The sequence below is a fragment of the Ricinus communis genome, chromosome 3, assembly GCF_019578655.1.
Source record: "Ricinus communis isolate WT05 ecotype wild-type chromosome 3, ASM1957865v1, whole genome shotgun sequence".
Classification (NCBI taxonomy): domain Eukaryota; kingdom Viridiplantae; phylum Streptophyta; class Magnoliopsida; order Malpighiales; family Euphorbiaceae; genus Ricinus; species Ricinus communis.
In genome coordinates this window covers 28,971,268-28,985,247 of record NC_063258.1, presented here as the reverse complement: position 1 = coordinate 28,985,247, position 13,980 = coordinate 28,971,268, and the positions used below count along the sequence as shown (strand labels likewise).

The window sequence follows — 13,980 nt, the reverse complement described above, 5'->3', positions numbered from 1 at the left end:
GAGCTTGATAAATTTAAGCCTCGAATAGTTCATAAAGTATTTTGTTGTATTATGAGAGTTTTGTCTTTTGTATTTTTATTTCACCCCTTCAAGATTAAAATATCATTTTTTATTGATTTGCCTCTTGAGTTGATAGACAAAACAGATCTATTTGGTTGATGGGCTTAAAATTTTGGATAATACTAAATGACTAGCTATCTAGAATTCTAGGAGTATGCATTTAAAGCTTGATTAAATAAATAAATAAATAAAATCACAATAGTCTTCTATTAAATTTAGTTAAAATATTTGATCTAAAATTTAAATTTAACTACATATTTCATTCTCTCACTTCATTTAATCTAAGTTATATTTTCAAGAGAACTCATTTAATTAACAATTCAACATATTGAAAAAAAATCTGTAAGAATTTATTTATAAACATAATATGAGATTATTTCACATCTTTTTGCTGTTTCTTTGTCTACTAGTTGGCTTGTGTATGTTTGTCCCAATTCTCACTTATTTTTGGTCATGTGTGAATTACTGAATATGCATAATGTAGCATGTGACAGAAAGCAAAAAGATTTATGCAACTGGACCTTAAGTGTTAACGTCAACAAGATCTCATTCTGAAATGACAATGGTTTTTTTTTTTTTCTATAATGTGCCTTTATTTATCGTGAATAATTGGAGGAGGGGGATTATTATTAGTAAGATTCTTTCCTTAGACCCAGTAGTAAATAGCTTCACTTGGTGCTCTTATTACTGACTGACATAGTAATATTGCCCTAGCTTCTGTGCAGATAAGGTTGATCGCGCAGTCAGCACAGCTATCTACTTCTTGCTGCCTTCTGGGAGTGTGTTACACCTTCATCGAATCCCTTGTGCAGAAACATGGCATTTTTATTTGGGAGAACCTTTGACGGTACGATTGATCCTATTTTGCCCTGATATATAATTCTGACACTGATTATGTGGCCAGCTAGTCTTTTGAGTGTCATAGAAATTGTGTGGTGATTGACCAATTTAAGGTCTGGAAGTTCGTAGAAACATCACTGGCAAATTGATTCAGCTTCATCCTGAGGTTTTTAATCTCCATATTTTTCAATATTTCCATGTGTAATTACTATTCTACAATACCGTATAATTATAAATTCTAGAAATGCAAGCTTTCTTTCGTTGTTTTAGCTTAGCTAAATGTCTACCAGCTTCTCTTTCATAATGTCCCCCAATTAGTACAAGCTGTATCTGTTGTTCATTTCATTTCTAATTCTCTCAGGTATTGGAACCAAATGAAAGAGACGGGTAGGTCAAATTAACCTGCCTTGGATCTGATCTAATTGGAGCCAACCAGCAGCCACAATACACTGTGCCTCCAAACGTGTGGTTTGGTGCATTTCCAACAAATGACTACATCATCACCCCAGATGAGGCAGTTGCCAAAGCTGCTCCAAGGGATACTGAGAGCCATTACTCCCTTGTGGGCTGCACTTGTGCGCCTGCCTTTCAATTCGAGGATTTTGAGCTGGCAAAACGCTCCGAGCTGATTTCACGGTTTCCAAATCATGAGCATCTCATCTCTTTGATGACATTTCCTGATAATGTAGTATACCCATCTGGTAAGAAGTGTAAGCCTGAAGACAGTTAAATGGAAGATTTTATTTTGGCTTGTAATGGCGATGTGGATAATTTTCCTATGCTGCAGATCTTGGCACAACACTTTTGTGTATTCAAAAATTCCATTTAGTATTAATGCTGTTATAAGATTAAACGCAACACTTCATTGAATTATATGAGATAAACTACAGATAACCCATTCAGTAATGTCGGGAAAAAAAAAATGAATGAGAAGTTACTAAGACTACTTGAACTCCTATACGGTTGAATGCGAATTTCATTTGCATGCTATAATGTACTACTTACAGTCGAACAGGAAGATGTATATTCCCCTACAAGAGGTTCAACAAAAATGAAAGTGATACTTGCTGTCGAATATGATGATTTCTTGTGTTCCCTTGAAGAGATTCAACAGACATAGGAGATCACCATTAGCTGTCATCCAAATGCTAGGCTCTTAATTACAGTCAAAACATATAGAATGCCACTTAATGAACAAATGCCGCATTCCAGAACTCAAAATAGAAGGCAATTCAACGTACGCCCCTAGTTCTCCAAGAAGTTGCCCACAAGATTCCTAGGGGCAGCAACTAATGATAATTCACATACAAGCAAAATCTTCCTTGCAGAAATTTGAGTCTCTGACTGGGAAATAACTATTGATCTGTTTATCAGACAGGCAAAAGGCTTCTTAACCGTCCAAAGATAATAACAAGAATAGCCAAAAAAAAAAAAAACTTCTGCACAAAAATAAAATGTAGAACGAGCACCAAAAAAGCCAGATTACAAATGAATTGGTGGCAGTGTGCCATTACAAATGGGGCACCAAAGACTAACTATAATATTCTCACAGTTTGTGTTTGGAGAATGAACGCCAGGGAGGAAGGTAGGGAGGGGGTAAACAGGTACAGACAAAACGTAGTTTTTGGTAAAATGATGGAGAAATCCAAAAACTTGAACTAAATCTAAAAAGCTTAGCTGTGTGCACTGCATATAAACAAACTTAAGATGCGTGCTACACAGAGATAGGGAAATCTTTGTCATTGCATCAGACAGACCCAAAACTGAATTCCCTCTCCCCAAAGTTAGCAAATGATCTGCAACAGTTCCTCTTTCTCTAGCTTCCTCCTCCAGCAACACACAGAATGAGGGAATCTGGTAGACTTAATTCAAACTCTCCCATATCTAGATCAACGCCGCTCTAATATTTGCGGGCATGGCATGAACTAAAAACAGAGTGGTAGCATCTGTTAATCAAAATCAAGAAACTCCATTCTTTTTCTCATGGAGCCCTTTAGATCTGTAGCTTCCCTCTCTGCCTTCTGAGCCTGACATAACAAAGACATTGAGCTAATCAAAGGGCATTGAGAAACAAAAGGACCAAGCAATTTTGCTAATATAACAGAAGTACTGAAAAAGCTCAAGTATTTTATCAGATTTCACTACAGGGACAACCTTTTCCCAGAACAGGAAAATAGAAATCGAACATCCAACAAATGTCATAAAATTGCTTATTTCCCTTTAAACTTCTTTAGTGACTGTTTCTTGAATAAGCAAAATATTTTAACCTACTACCATTGAACCTAATACTGTCACAGCTCTTACATCTACTTTGTTATAGCAAATTCAACATTAAACTTCAACTAAACATGTTTCCAAAATAACCATTTAAATACTTTGTCATGCATGATTGTATTACTTTCCTATTCAACAATTGCCAGGATATTAACTGCCTCGATATGCTTCAATTCCTGTTCCATCCCAGTACACTCTATCAGTTGTGTCCTAATTAACATGGCAATTCCCTGATACTTTCCGACAAGCCAGAAATTTAAGACTTAGCTTGGGAAAGGATTTGGACTCTTAACTAACCAACAAGATCTCCACAACTGCCCAAATAATTGTGAAATTTCCAATTGTTTTCCTCTCCGGTTGTTAGGAATTTGGTAAGATCAAAGTTCAAAGAAATAGAACCGAGCTTTAAATTCTAAATTAAACTAATTCTAAATTACACTGCTGGATCAAAATGTTTCATAGATAGCAACAGGCTATAAAGTTATACTTGGATTTGTTTAATTTTCTACAACGGCCCAAATTATAAAAAAGTCTCAAACCATGCAGATTCTAACAACCATATAAATCTAAGATATTAGAGCATCAAACCAGAATGTTCCCTCACCACTCCTGACAGGATTATTCTAGTACAACTGCACGCCAACTGACATTGGTATAATCCATTCACTTCCGCAAAATAAAAGTGCCAGAGGAAAAGTATCGGCCAATTGAAATGTTGAATTGCAGCATTAACTGACTACTCACAGCACTTACCCTTTTAATCTCTGCTTCCGAGACACAGGTCATATGTGAGGGAAGCTCCTCCTTCTCCAAGTCCTATGACATTGAAAAAAAAAAAGATAAAATATTTATGAAATGATAGACAGTAATTAAAATATATCATATGGGACTGGATTGAAAATAATACCAGTTCTCCAATTAAAACAACATTCTCTCCACGAATTACATATAGACCTAAGAGGATGTCACAATAAAGATCTCCTACAATAACTCGTTCACATGCACCTTCAAGAACAACATTGGCTGTACAGGAAGAGAATTGCTATTAGCAATTAAGGTTCAAAACAAGGTATGAAAATCAAGAGTAATCGGAAAAAAACAAAATATATAGGAATAATCACAAAAATACCAAATTGGTCAAAAGATCGTAGTATCCCCAAGAGCTTACGGCCATCTCGCAGCAAGACAAGAAGTTTTTCTGTAAAAGAAATATAACTTTGAGAAGTTAAAATGTCTGGCAATAGAGAGAACTGCCATCCCTCATTAAGCATGAATTCTCACTGGATGAGAAAAATTTAAAATCATTGATATGGTAGAAAGGCCCCTGGACTCTTTAGTCTTTTTAAATCCAAATTCCAAAAACAAGTTGCATCTCCATAAAGATGGAAAACACCACAGGCGAAACAAGGAGCTTTAAAATCTAAACAGGTCTTGGAAAATTAGATGCCCCTATGCATTCTTCTGTCCAGTTTATCATATAGGACATCTGGACATTGCTAGTTCCCAGGAAAGGTTTTCTCTTTGACAATTTCATGGCCTCCAGTATATCTCAAAGTATAGCTTCCAAAAAGATCACTGTGGTCATACCAAAATATAGCATCCGCATTGAAAATCATCACAATTAGTAGATGCTGTCATATTGGCACTCCAATGTAAAGCTACCATTTAAAAAGGAAAAAAATTCAAGATAACCTCAGGAAAAGTGAACAGTGAAAGGCAGCATTTTGATTATATTCCACAACTGGTTGTAAAGACTATAGAAGACCCAAAATATAATGATACATGAAAAAAAACTCTAATATCTAAATCAAACAGTAACCAATAAAAACACAGAATTATGAAGAAACCCATTATCTCAAAATCCACAAGAAATAAAAAACATGAAAAAGATTCGAACTTTACGAAGTTTCATACAGGAACACATAACAATCTAATTGTTATAAACACATAGACAAGTAACATGGATACACCTAAGAATATCTTGAAGTAGGGATAGAGAGATAGAAAGAATTACTATCAAGATAAGTAGCAAGTGAAGTGGAGAGGAAAATATCATCTGGGCCAGCCCACGACATCGTTTCCAACCTCAAGAATCAACCAAAATACTGGCATTGGCTTCTTAACAAACCCTTTGAGCAAAACCCACCCTCCACCTTCTCTCGGTAATCAAATCACCACCGCCACCAACCCTAATTTCAACTTCAAAACCCTGAAATATTTGTTGCTTTTTCTTTATTTTATTTGGCGAAAGAAACAAAAAAGAAAAAAAAAAAAAAGAAGAAGAAAATATCAAAACAGAAGCAAACCAAACATGGGACCTTGTTGAGAGAGTTAGGTTTGCAACTTTTTGACAAATAGACTCTGTGGAAAGATAAAATCTTTCACTTCTCTTATTCACAGTTGCACAACCAATGTTCCCTTTGACCTTTTTGATTGGGGTTAACTGGAAATTAAGATTTTATTTATTTAGAATTGTATTTATGTCCATTTATAAATTATAAACCGTTGGATTACTCTGCAATCATTAAATTGTGGGCTCTGTTCGTTTTAGGGAATGGTTGATTATTAGTATTCGGATAAATCTGTTGCGTTAAAATTTGAGCCGTTAATATATAATAATTATATTTAAAATAATGCTTTTTCATTTTAAAAGTAGTATGGCATTGATATTCTTAAACTAATTTTTTGTTAATATAATTAATATACGAATTAATAATTATAAAATTAGTTATTTTTATAATAAAAATTGATAATAACAACTCGTATAAAATAACTAATTATATATATATATTAATTATAAAAATATTAAAGTCTTGAAATATTTTTAATATAGTTATTGATATATAGTAATTTTATTAAGTATCTTAATATTAACTTTTATGCATATAAATAAATAATTTTTATTTTCATAATAATTATGGAATTAATATTCTAAAACCCCATTATTTTTATAGTAATCAATTTGCCCCCCTATTGGATGATAAAAGTCTCCCTTTAATCCTTCACTTTTATGTAGTCAAAAACCAATTAATTTGCTTTGAATTGAACTATAATTTATTATTTCAATAGTAGAAAGATTAGAAACAAAATCTTCATTTAAACTCGTTTTATTTTTCTTTTATATTTGAATTGAAGTTATTGTCTTTTAAATATCTATTCTAACCTATTAATTTTGACAGATAATTTTTTTCTCAAAATTATTAATTTTTAAATATAAGAGAGGGTAAAATAAATAAAAAAAAAAACAGTCTAATAAAGGAAAACCTAGGGTCAAATTAGGAAGCTTATCAACTGCTTGATTCATCTCCCAAAAGACACGAGACATTGGAACGGTCCAACTCTTTTCCGAGTAAAAATATAGTTAAACATAAGTTGTAGACTTTCATTATATACAAAGAAGTCAAGTTTAATTTGGCACTCAAACTTTATAGTTAGGTCTAATTTGATCCTCTTTTTTTTTCTTTCCATAAATAGGTTGCATGCATTATATTAACAGTTAAAAAAATAATTGAATTAAACCTAAATTATAACTTAAGGACCAAATTGAACTTGAATGATAAGCCGAGAAGTCCATTAAATTTTATTCTATTTAACTAAAATAAAAATAATAAATGTTAATTAACATCAACTAACTAAGTTCATCAAAAAGTAATTGAATTAAACATAAAATATAAGAAAAGTTTTAATTACATTATTTTTAAACATAATCATATTAAGTTCGCACAGAAAAGTTTGATTGCTAATTAATGTAAAAAGAGATTAAAATCGAAGCTGAAAAATATTATGCGGAATTCAACTTTATAGCATTCGGTACATTTGTGGAATCCAGCGGTGCACATGGATCTGGTAATGTACTTTTGTTTAAGCCAAGAGATTACAAGAAGACATATGGAGTTGGTCTTTGTCAGGAGGGAGAAGAAGACAAATGTTTGCTATTTATGATCAATCATTTTATCACAGACGCAAGCATTTTATGTTATGGGTCTACTCCTTTGTTACAACTACTTGTGCTGTGTGAATCTATCGAGATTGCATTTGCATTTTACCATTATTATGAGGTGAAAAGTGATGCTCTGATAGATTTAATCAATGGGTTTATGGAACAAAACATACCCTTTTAGAGGCTAAATCAATCTTGGTGCTGTTTATACAACATTAGTTTTAATTACTTAAATTTTCCCTTTTCAAAGTATTACACTTATTTCGTAATTGAATAAAATATTTTAAATGTCCAATCAGAAATAATACTGTCGCGAAAGCTATAAGGCGACGCAATCAGAAATATAGTACTGTCGCAGAATGTTATAAACCACGCAATCAAACATGCGGCATAACCCCACTTAAACTATGCAGGGTCCTAATTGCCCACGTTTATATTTTATTATTACTTAAAATACATTAAGATTTTCGTGCTATTTTTTCTATTACATTTTTATGTTGCTGAATTATTTCTTCAATCTAGTAAAGACGTCTTGCTCTAGTTTAGTATTGTTTTTGTTTTATTTATTTATTTATTTATTTTATTTTTCAGTATTTTTTTTAATGTAAATAAAAATAATAATTTAAAATTGGTACACACAATATTAGAATGCATAACTTTTAGCAAATTTAGGACTTATTTAATAGAGTGGCTACTATTTAGTCTTTTATTTTCTTAAATTTTAAAATTTAGTGGATGATTAGCTTTTCTTTTCGTTTTGCTTAATAGTTAGATTAAATTCATTTAATAAAATTTTAGTGGCTAATAATATATTTAATTTCAATCAATTACTGATTTTATCAGTTCTATTACTTTACATTCTATTTAGTTTATAAAATTACTTAACTAAGTTATAGTATTAATAAATAATATTATATTTAGTACATACAATAGAGATTAATTTAATAATTTTAAGAAATTAGCTAATCCATGAGTTGAGCCTTATTTAATACTAAACCCTAATATTTTTAGTAAGCGATTTTCCAATGGGATTACTAATCACATAAATAATGAAATTCTAATTCTTGAAATAGTATTTTTATTTTTTACTTTTTTATTTAAAATAATTTTTAAATTTCACTTTTTTCACTTTTTAGTTAAAAAATTAAATTAAATTAAAGTAAAGACGTATTGCTAATATAGCTGTAGTAATTATTTGCTTAAGATCAATTCATCAATTAATAATTGATTTAATTATTTTATTTATTTAATTAAAAAATAATTAATAACAACTTATTTTAGACTTAATTTCATATAATTAATTTTTATAATTTATAATAAATAATTATTTTAAATTATAATTAATAGTTAAATAATCTATCTCCATATATAAAAGCAAAAGTTTTATGTTAGTAAAGTTTAAATTTACTTTTAACATAATTTTGATGAATATTTTAAATAATAAGTACAATTAAGCTAAATAAATTAACTATATATTTTTTTATTATAATAAGTTATTTTTATTAATTTATATAATTAAAATTAATATAAAATAAATTATATATTGTCATTTAATATATATACTATTAATAATAAATAATAATTAACGAAATAGTTTAATTTGTCAACTAAGCTATCTGCCACTTCCAGCAATCAAGCAACCACAATGTACACATTTGATATAATTCATAGAAAGTATACATAACATTAGAAAGAAGAAAAAGAAAGAAAAAGAGTATAAAATTTGAAAACTCAACCTACAAGGACACTCATACTACCCTAATGGAAGAAGAAATAGAAAGAAGTAACCGGGAAGAGAGGAGCAGCGCTAGAAAAACCAACCAGTGGTAAAAATCATTTAATGGGTACCAAAGGCATCAGACAATAGCACAAGATTTATGTATGGGTAGAACATTGCATATACACTTCAATAACCGGTCATTCCTGGAATTATTCAAGAAGAAATTCAGACATCTTTGTTCTCAATGATTAGGTTCAACTGTTTAACAGATCGCAACCAATTAGGCACGAAACTTCCACAATGAATCATATGTATCTGCACAAAGTTCTTCGCCCTTAAAAGTCATAAGTGGTATATAACTGTTGTTTATTCTTTTTCTAACTGAGCACCAAGAATGTCTGTATTACCATATGTCATCTTTGCAGCTAATCGGAATGATTTAATTATCATATCTCCAAAACTATATCTGCGAATCAAAAAATGATGTCATAATACACATCAGGTTACTGTATATGTACATTGTGCATATACAAACGCATTAAATAAGTACCATACACTTACATTCAGAATCTGTCTTGACCCATTTACTTTTATTATCGTCATTCTCGTTCATTTCGTCCTCACTGTCAGATACAGCCTCCAGTTTATTCTCTAAATATTTCTTTCTAGATGAAGTTGAACTGGGATTTTGAGGATATATCTTCTTGTGAAGTATTGCTCTCAATATCTGCAAGTTAACAAGTCCAACCGTATAACTACTTTTTGTGGATAATCTTAGTTTCAGCTGAAGGGTTATAGATTTAGGATGGATAGGTTAGCTCGACAATAAGTGCATCTCTCAATTTAATCAAATATCAAGATTTGAAATAGCTCTCGTTCGCCTTTTATATATATGTCAAACAAAAAAAAGGAAAAAAGAAAAGAGAAGTGTGCGTTCACCCGACATACCTTTTCCATTCTGCACTCTGGAACCTGATCTCTTAGACTTGGGGTAGGTGTAAATCCACCTCTGCAAACAAACATCTTCTTCAAAAGAAATGATAAAGACCTTTTGTTAATTGCATTGATTGTATGATCCACACATATTTCTTTCCCTCTTCCAAGAACTACACGGTCACTGCGGCAATCTTGGTCATCTTCCAGGCTTGGATTGCCATTGACAAGCTCATTATTATTTTTATTATTATTATCTGATCCTGTATCACACGTTGATCCATCCTGTTTATGCAATATTAAGTTGAGCTCATTTTGAAGGCTCTGTACTTCTTCGGGTGTGAGTTGTTCAAGATTATCATGGGGTTGATTTTCTTGAACAAAGTTAGACTTGGAATCTTCTTCTTTTGCAGCATTATTTCCAAATGTCCCTATTGCCAGCAATCCATGAGGCCAGTCACTGAATTCTTCTTTCCGGGTATAATCTGAAATGAAGATAAACTGAAAGTAACTTCTCATATTCATAACAGATTCGTAAGAATTATTGGATTCCTATACATTTAGTTACGAAGGGCTAGTTGATGATCACACTCGAGAGAACCGCAAGAAACTAGTTTATGAACAAAGAAAGAAGGATGAAACTGTTAATTAATGAAAAAAGAAGCTTACGATTAACTGAAATTGGATTACGCTTCTTACTGCCACTGAGTTTCTTTTGCATCCAACCGAATATCTGCATTAGTTAACATACAAATACCCTCAAATAAAATCGTAACCTCAATAAAGAGATTGCAAAACGGTAAACCGAAAATTCATTTATACCTTCATTTGGTGAACTAGAATGAAGAATTAAGAGCCTTTCAACAATGTATTACTGGACAGAAGGTGGTAATATATAGCAGCTAGATACTGAGGATGGGCTTAAAGAATTCGTGTTGTTTTTTTGTACGTATACAGATCCCTTAAGCCAGTGAGAAATTAGGTGCAACCGAGTTATATAGAGTTGAGGCATTGATAAATTCCACGAACAAGCTGGTAAGTGCCAATGCCATTGGTTCAAGTTCCCAAAAGCACTTGACTTTTGCCGCCTCTTCTTTCTCTTTCCCTCGTCTAACTATTCTATTGTCTTTTTCCTTCTGATCTATTTTTGTTGCATTTTCTTATTATTTGCAATAATTAACCCACTTCACTTGTTTCTCTCATAGCAATTTACCAAAAAACTTTAGCATTATTTTTGTTTTTAAATAGTTGGAGCTGAAAATCTTATTATTCTTTCCTCTCGTTTAAACTCTAGCAACAAGGAGTATTATTTATGCGAACATGGATAAATTATTAAGCATTGTGTTTTTATTAATTGGTTTATTTATTGCTATTCAATGATATCATTATGCAATTAATTTAATTTATGAATGAAGAAGTAGACCGAATAGACCTAATAATATACAATGACGAATATATTGAGTTCATTCAGAATTTAAAAACATTAAATGAAACCTACTTATCTAAAAATTATTACAAAAACTAATGATATTAATTATAATAATTAATAAATCCTTGCAAATAGGTTATTAATTAAAGAATAATTATCTTTGCTAATTTTTGATATATAACGTACAATAATGAAAGAAATCTAAATAATTGAATTGATACCAACACCCTTTAGTCATATATTTTGCGATATGCATTTTCTAATAAGTAGGAATATACGATACTGAATATTAGAATAGTTTGCACATTGTATCATTATCTAAATAGTAACTCGACATTGTAATGAAAAATTAGACTAGTGGTCGCATATTTAAACTTAGGAATTTAAATTCTAATAGCTTCAATTTACTTTATTTTTTTAATTTTTATATATAGTTAAAAAGAGGGGAAAAGAGAAAAATAGAAAAAGAAGATTATTAACTTGGCCACTGGATAAGTATTGGTAAAAAGAACCTTTATCCAATTGGTACTTGGGAATTAGGAGAGACTAACCCGACATCCAAAAACACACTAGTTAGCGATGAAGAAAGAGCTGTAATAAACAGTAAAGAGCCAGGCAGGCTGCAGAGTAGAGCATGTTCCCGTGGGATTGTCTCTTACTAACCGGACCACCGGCCACCTTGTTCATCTCTCACCACCACTAATATCTACTTCCATCTTTCCACAATCTTCCCCTACACGATTTGATTGATCTCTTTTGGCCTCTCCTCCACCTTTTTTTAGCAGTCCGGCCACAGAAATCAGTGCTCACAAAAAGAAAAATCCATCTAGCTATCGTTATGCATATTCACCATTTAATGATATAGAGCCGTGCTTCTTCTTTTTTTTTTTTTTTTTTTTAAAAAAAATTTGGTTTTGGTTTTGTTTTTGTTTTTGATAGATAGAGCCGTGCATCTTGATATTGCCAAAAAGAAAATATTTAAATGCTAACATCCTAAAAAATAATAATTGTGTTAAGATTTAGATATACTCACTTTATAAATTAAAAAAAATAATTTCTCTTTGAAAATAATATTAATTTGATTTAAATCTCAATTAAATCATTCAATAACAAACTGCTACTGTACTGATGGCTTTAAAAAAGAAGTGATTACTTTGAGCCAATCCAGCAGCAATCAATTAGGAACTCAAAATTCTTGTAAAAATAAAAATGCCTGCAAGCAAGATCCACACTCTTTCGTAAGCAATTCTGAGCTTTGGAATTGGAACTAATTGCCGGGGTAAAAAGTTCTCCTGAAAATAAAATGAAATGAAATGAATTAAAAAAATCAGCCTTGTAAACATACGAGGGTGACAAAGCCCTAAATACAGGTCTACAAGCATAAGATCTAGTATTTTACAATCTTGTACTGAAAATGTTGGCTGTGTTCATCAATAGGGGTAAAAAAACACAAATTCAACCTCGGAAATGAACAGGATCTTATTGACATATTTAGCTTGCAAATCCCTTAATTGAGGATCATTTTGAGATTAAATAACAAATCCCTGCTGTCAACTTGATCAAAGCTTTGATCCAGTAGAATTTATAAACGCTTCAGCATTTCAATACTAATATTCAACCAGTTAATCACTTGCTAGTTTCCGAGGATCAACAAAAGAATTGATACTATTTCTACTAAGCATTGAAATGATGACATCCACAATTCAATACTTTTATTTTGTTGAGATGTACAGAACAAGTAATCAGATTAAGAAGGGCATAATATATGGTTATAGTATGATCATATAATTTATAGATTGCAAAGCAATTAACTAATGAGGTAGCTATAACATGTGATGGAAAGCAAAGTTTATGGTGGATGAATGGGATGGTATAATATATATATAAGTATTCCAATTCCATACATGGAGTACCGCCATTGGCACGTGAAGTTGTCCATTCACGTGGGGTTCCATACCCACAACACAAGTGGGTTATTGCAAATTATTTGACAACTTTGTACTTACTCATGAAGAATGGAATATCGGGTTGGACAAGACCAACACGTGTCTCTAAGGACTTGGTCTGACCCTGACCAATTTCTCATGTAATGTAACCCTGTTGTTAGCTTCATTTTCTTTTTTCTTTTAATTCATTGTTGGGAATTACATTTACAGCCAATATTTCTTGGGTTGGGTGTATAATTTAAATATTTTTGGAGGGGGACATCCAACATTTTTGATGTACATATAGAAGTTGATGACAATTTTCAGTTTCATTAAAAATCCAAATTTGGCTATCTTTTTGTCTAGTCTAAGCAATCTCTCCTCTCATTCTCCCAATTTGTAATCATCTTATGCTAATCCTTTTCTATAGATTAATTATACGCATACTTTTCTAAGCAGTTGAAACCATTTAGATCCCTTGGATCAGAGAAAAATGGCATCATACGACATTTGTCATCCTTCCTATCTGTAGCCTATGAAATGCTTTGCCACTGTTGGGGACTATACTATATTATGCTCTCGTGTGTGGTCCTTGAACATTCTTGTGTACGGAGGAATCAGTCCGTACCATGCATCTACTGTTCTCTTTACGTGACAAATAATGTTTACTATTTGGAGAGATAACCTTCATTAATCAAACGTAACTTAGCCTGTATATATAATTCAAGTTCCACTGTACATAAATGTGAATCATGTCATATCCATGACCACGTTGTGTTTGCTTAGGAAAATGAGATCGATGGTGGCTTTGGGGTTGGTCTTAGCTAAAGTTCATCGAGATGCAAGACAATATAGATAG

General features: G+C 31.6%; 3 protein-coding genes across 5 annotated transcripts; 1 reads left to right on the top strand and 2 right to left on the bottom strand.

Moving 5' to 3' along the window:
• Positions 1-480: 480 nt before the first annotated feature.
• On the top strand, positions 481-1,760 carry LOC8259085. The gene is given in 3 exon segments (XM_015717446.3): positions 481-692; positions 786-907; positions 1,262-1,760. Coding segments are annotated over 3 exon segments (567 nt in total). The 5' UTR covers positions 481-616; the 3' UTR covers positions 1,631-1,760.
• Positions 1,761-2,350: 590 nt separating this feature from the next.
• Positions 2,351-5,599, bottom strand: LOC8281150 (sm-like protein LSM1B). Of its 2 annotated transcripts, XM_048372211.1 has the most exons (6): positions 5,493-5,599; positions 5,189-5,383; positions 4,304-4,372; positions 4,082-4,197; positions 3,928-3,990; positions 2,351-2,927 (listed from the first exon to the last, which is right to left on the bottom strand). In XM_048372211.1, the coding sequence occupies exons 2-6, from the start codon at positions 5,247-5,249 to the stop codon at positions 2,850-2,852; spliced, it is 387 nt and encodes a 128-aa protein (XP_048228168.1). In that variant the 5' UTR covers positions 5,250-5,383; positions 5,493-5,599; the 3' UTR covers positions 2,351-2,849. The 2 variants fall into 2 exon arrangements, with proteins under 2 accessions (XP_048228168.1, XP_002516250.1); XM_002516204.4 differs by having other exon boundaries at positions 5,189-5,596.
• Positions 5,600-8,752: 3,153 nt separating this feature from the next.
• LOC8281151 (protein DEEPER ROOTING 1) lies at positions 8,753-10,843 on the bottom strand. Of its 2 annotated transcripts, XM_002516205.4 has the most exons (5): positions 10,590-10,843; positions 10,437-10,500; positions 9,783-10,252; positions 9,396-9,561; positions 8,753-9,300 (listed from the first exon to the last, which is right to left on the bottom strand). In XM_002516205.4, the coding sequence occupies exons 1-5, from the start codon at positions 10,593-10,595 to the stop codon at positions 9,281-9,283; spliced, it is 726 nt and encodes a 241-aa protein (XP_002516251.1). In that variant the 5' UTR covers positions 10,596-10,843; the 3' UTR covers positions 8,753-9,280. The 2 variants fall into 2 exon arrangements, with proteins under 2 accessions (XP_002516251.1, XP_015572933.1); XM_015717447.2 differs by lacking the exon at positions 10,590-10,843 and having other exon boundaries at positions 10,437-10,506.
• Between the last annotated feature and the right edge of the window lie 3,137 nt (positions 10,844-13,980).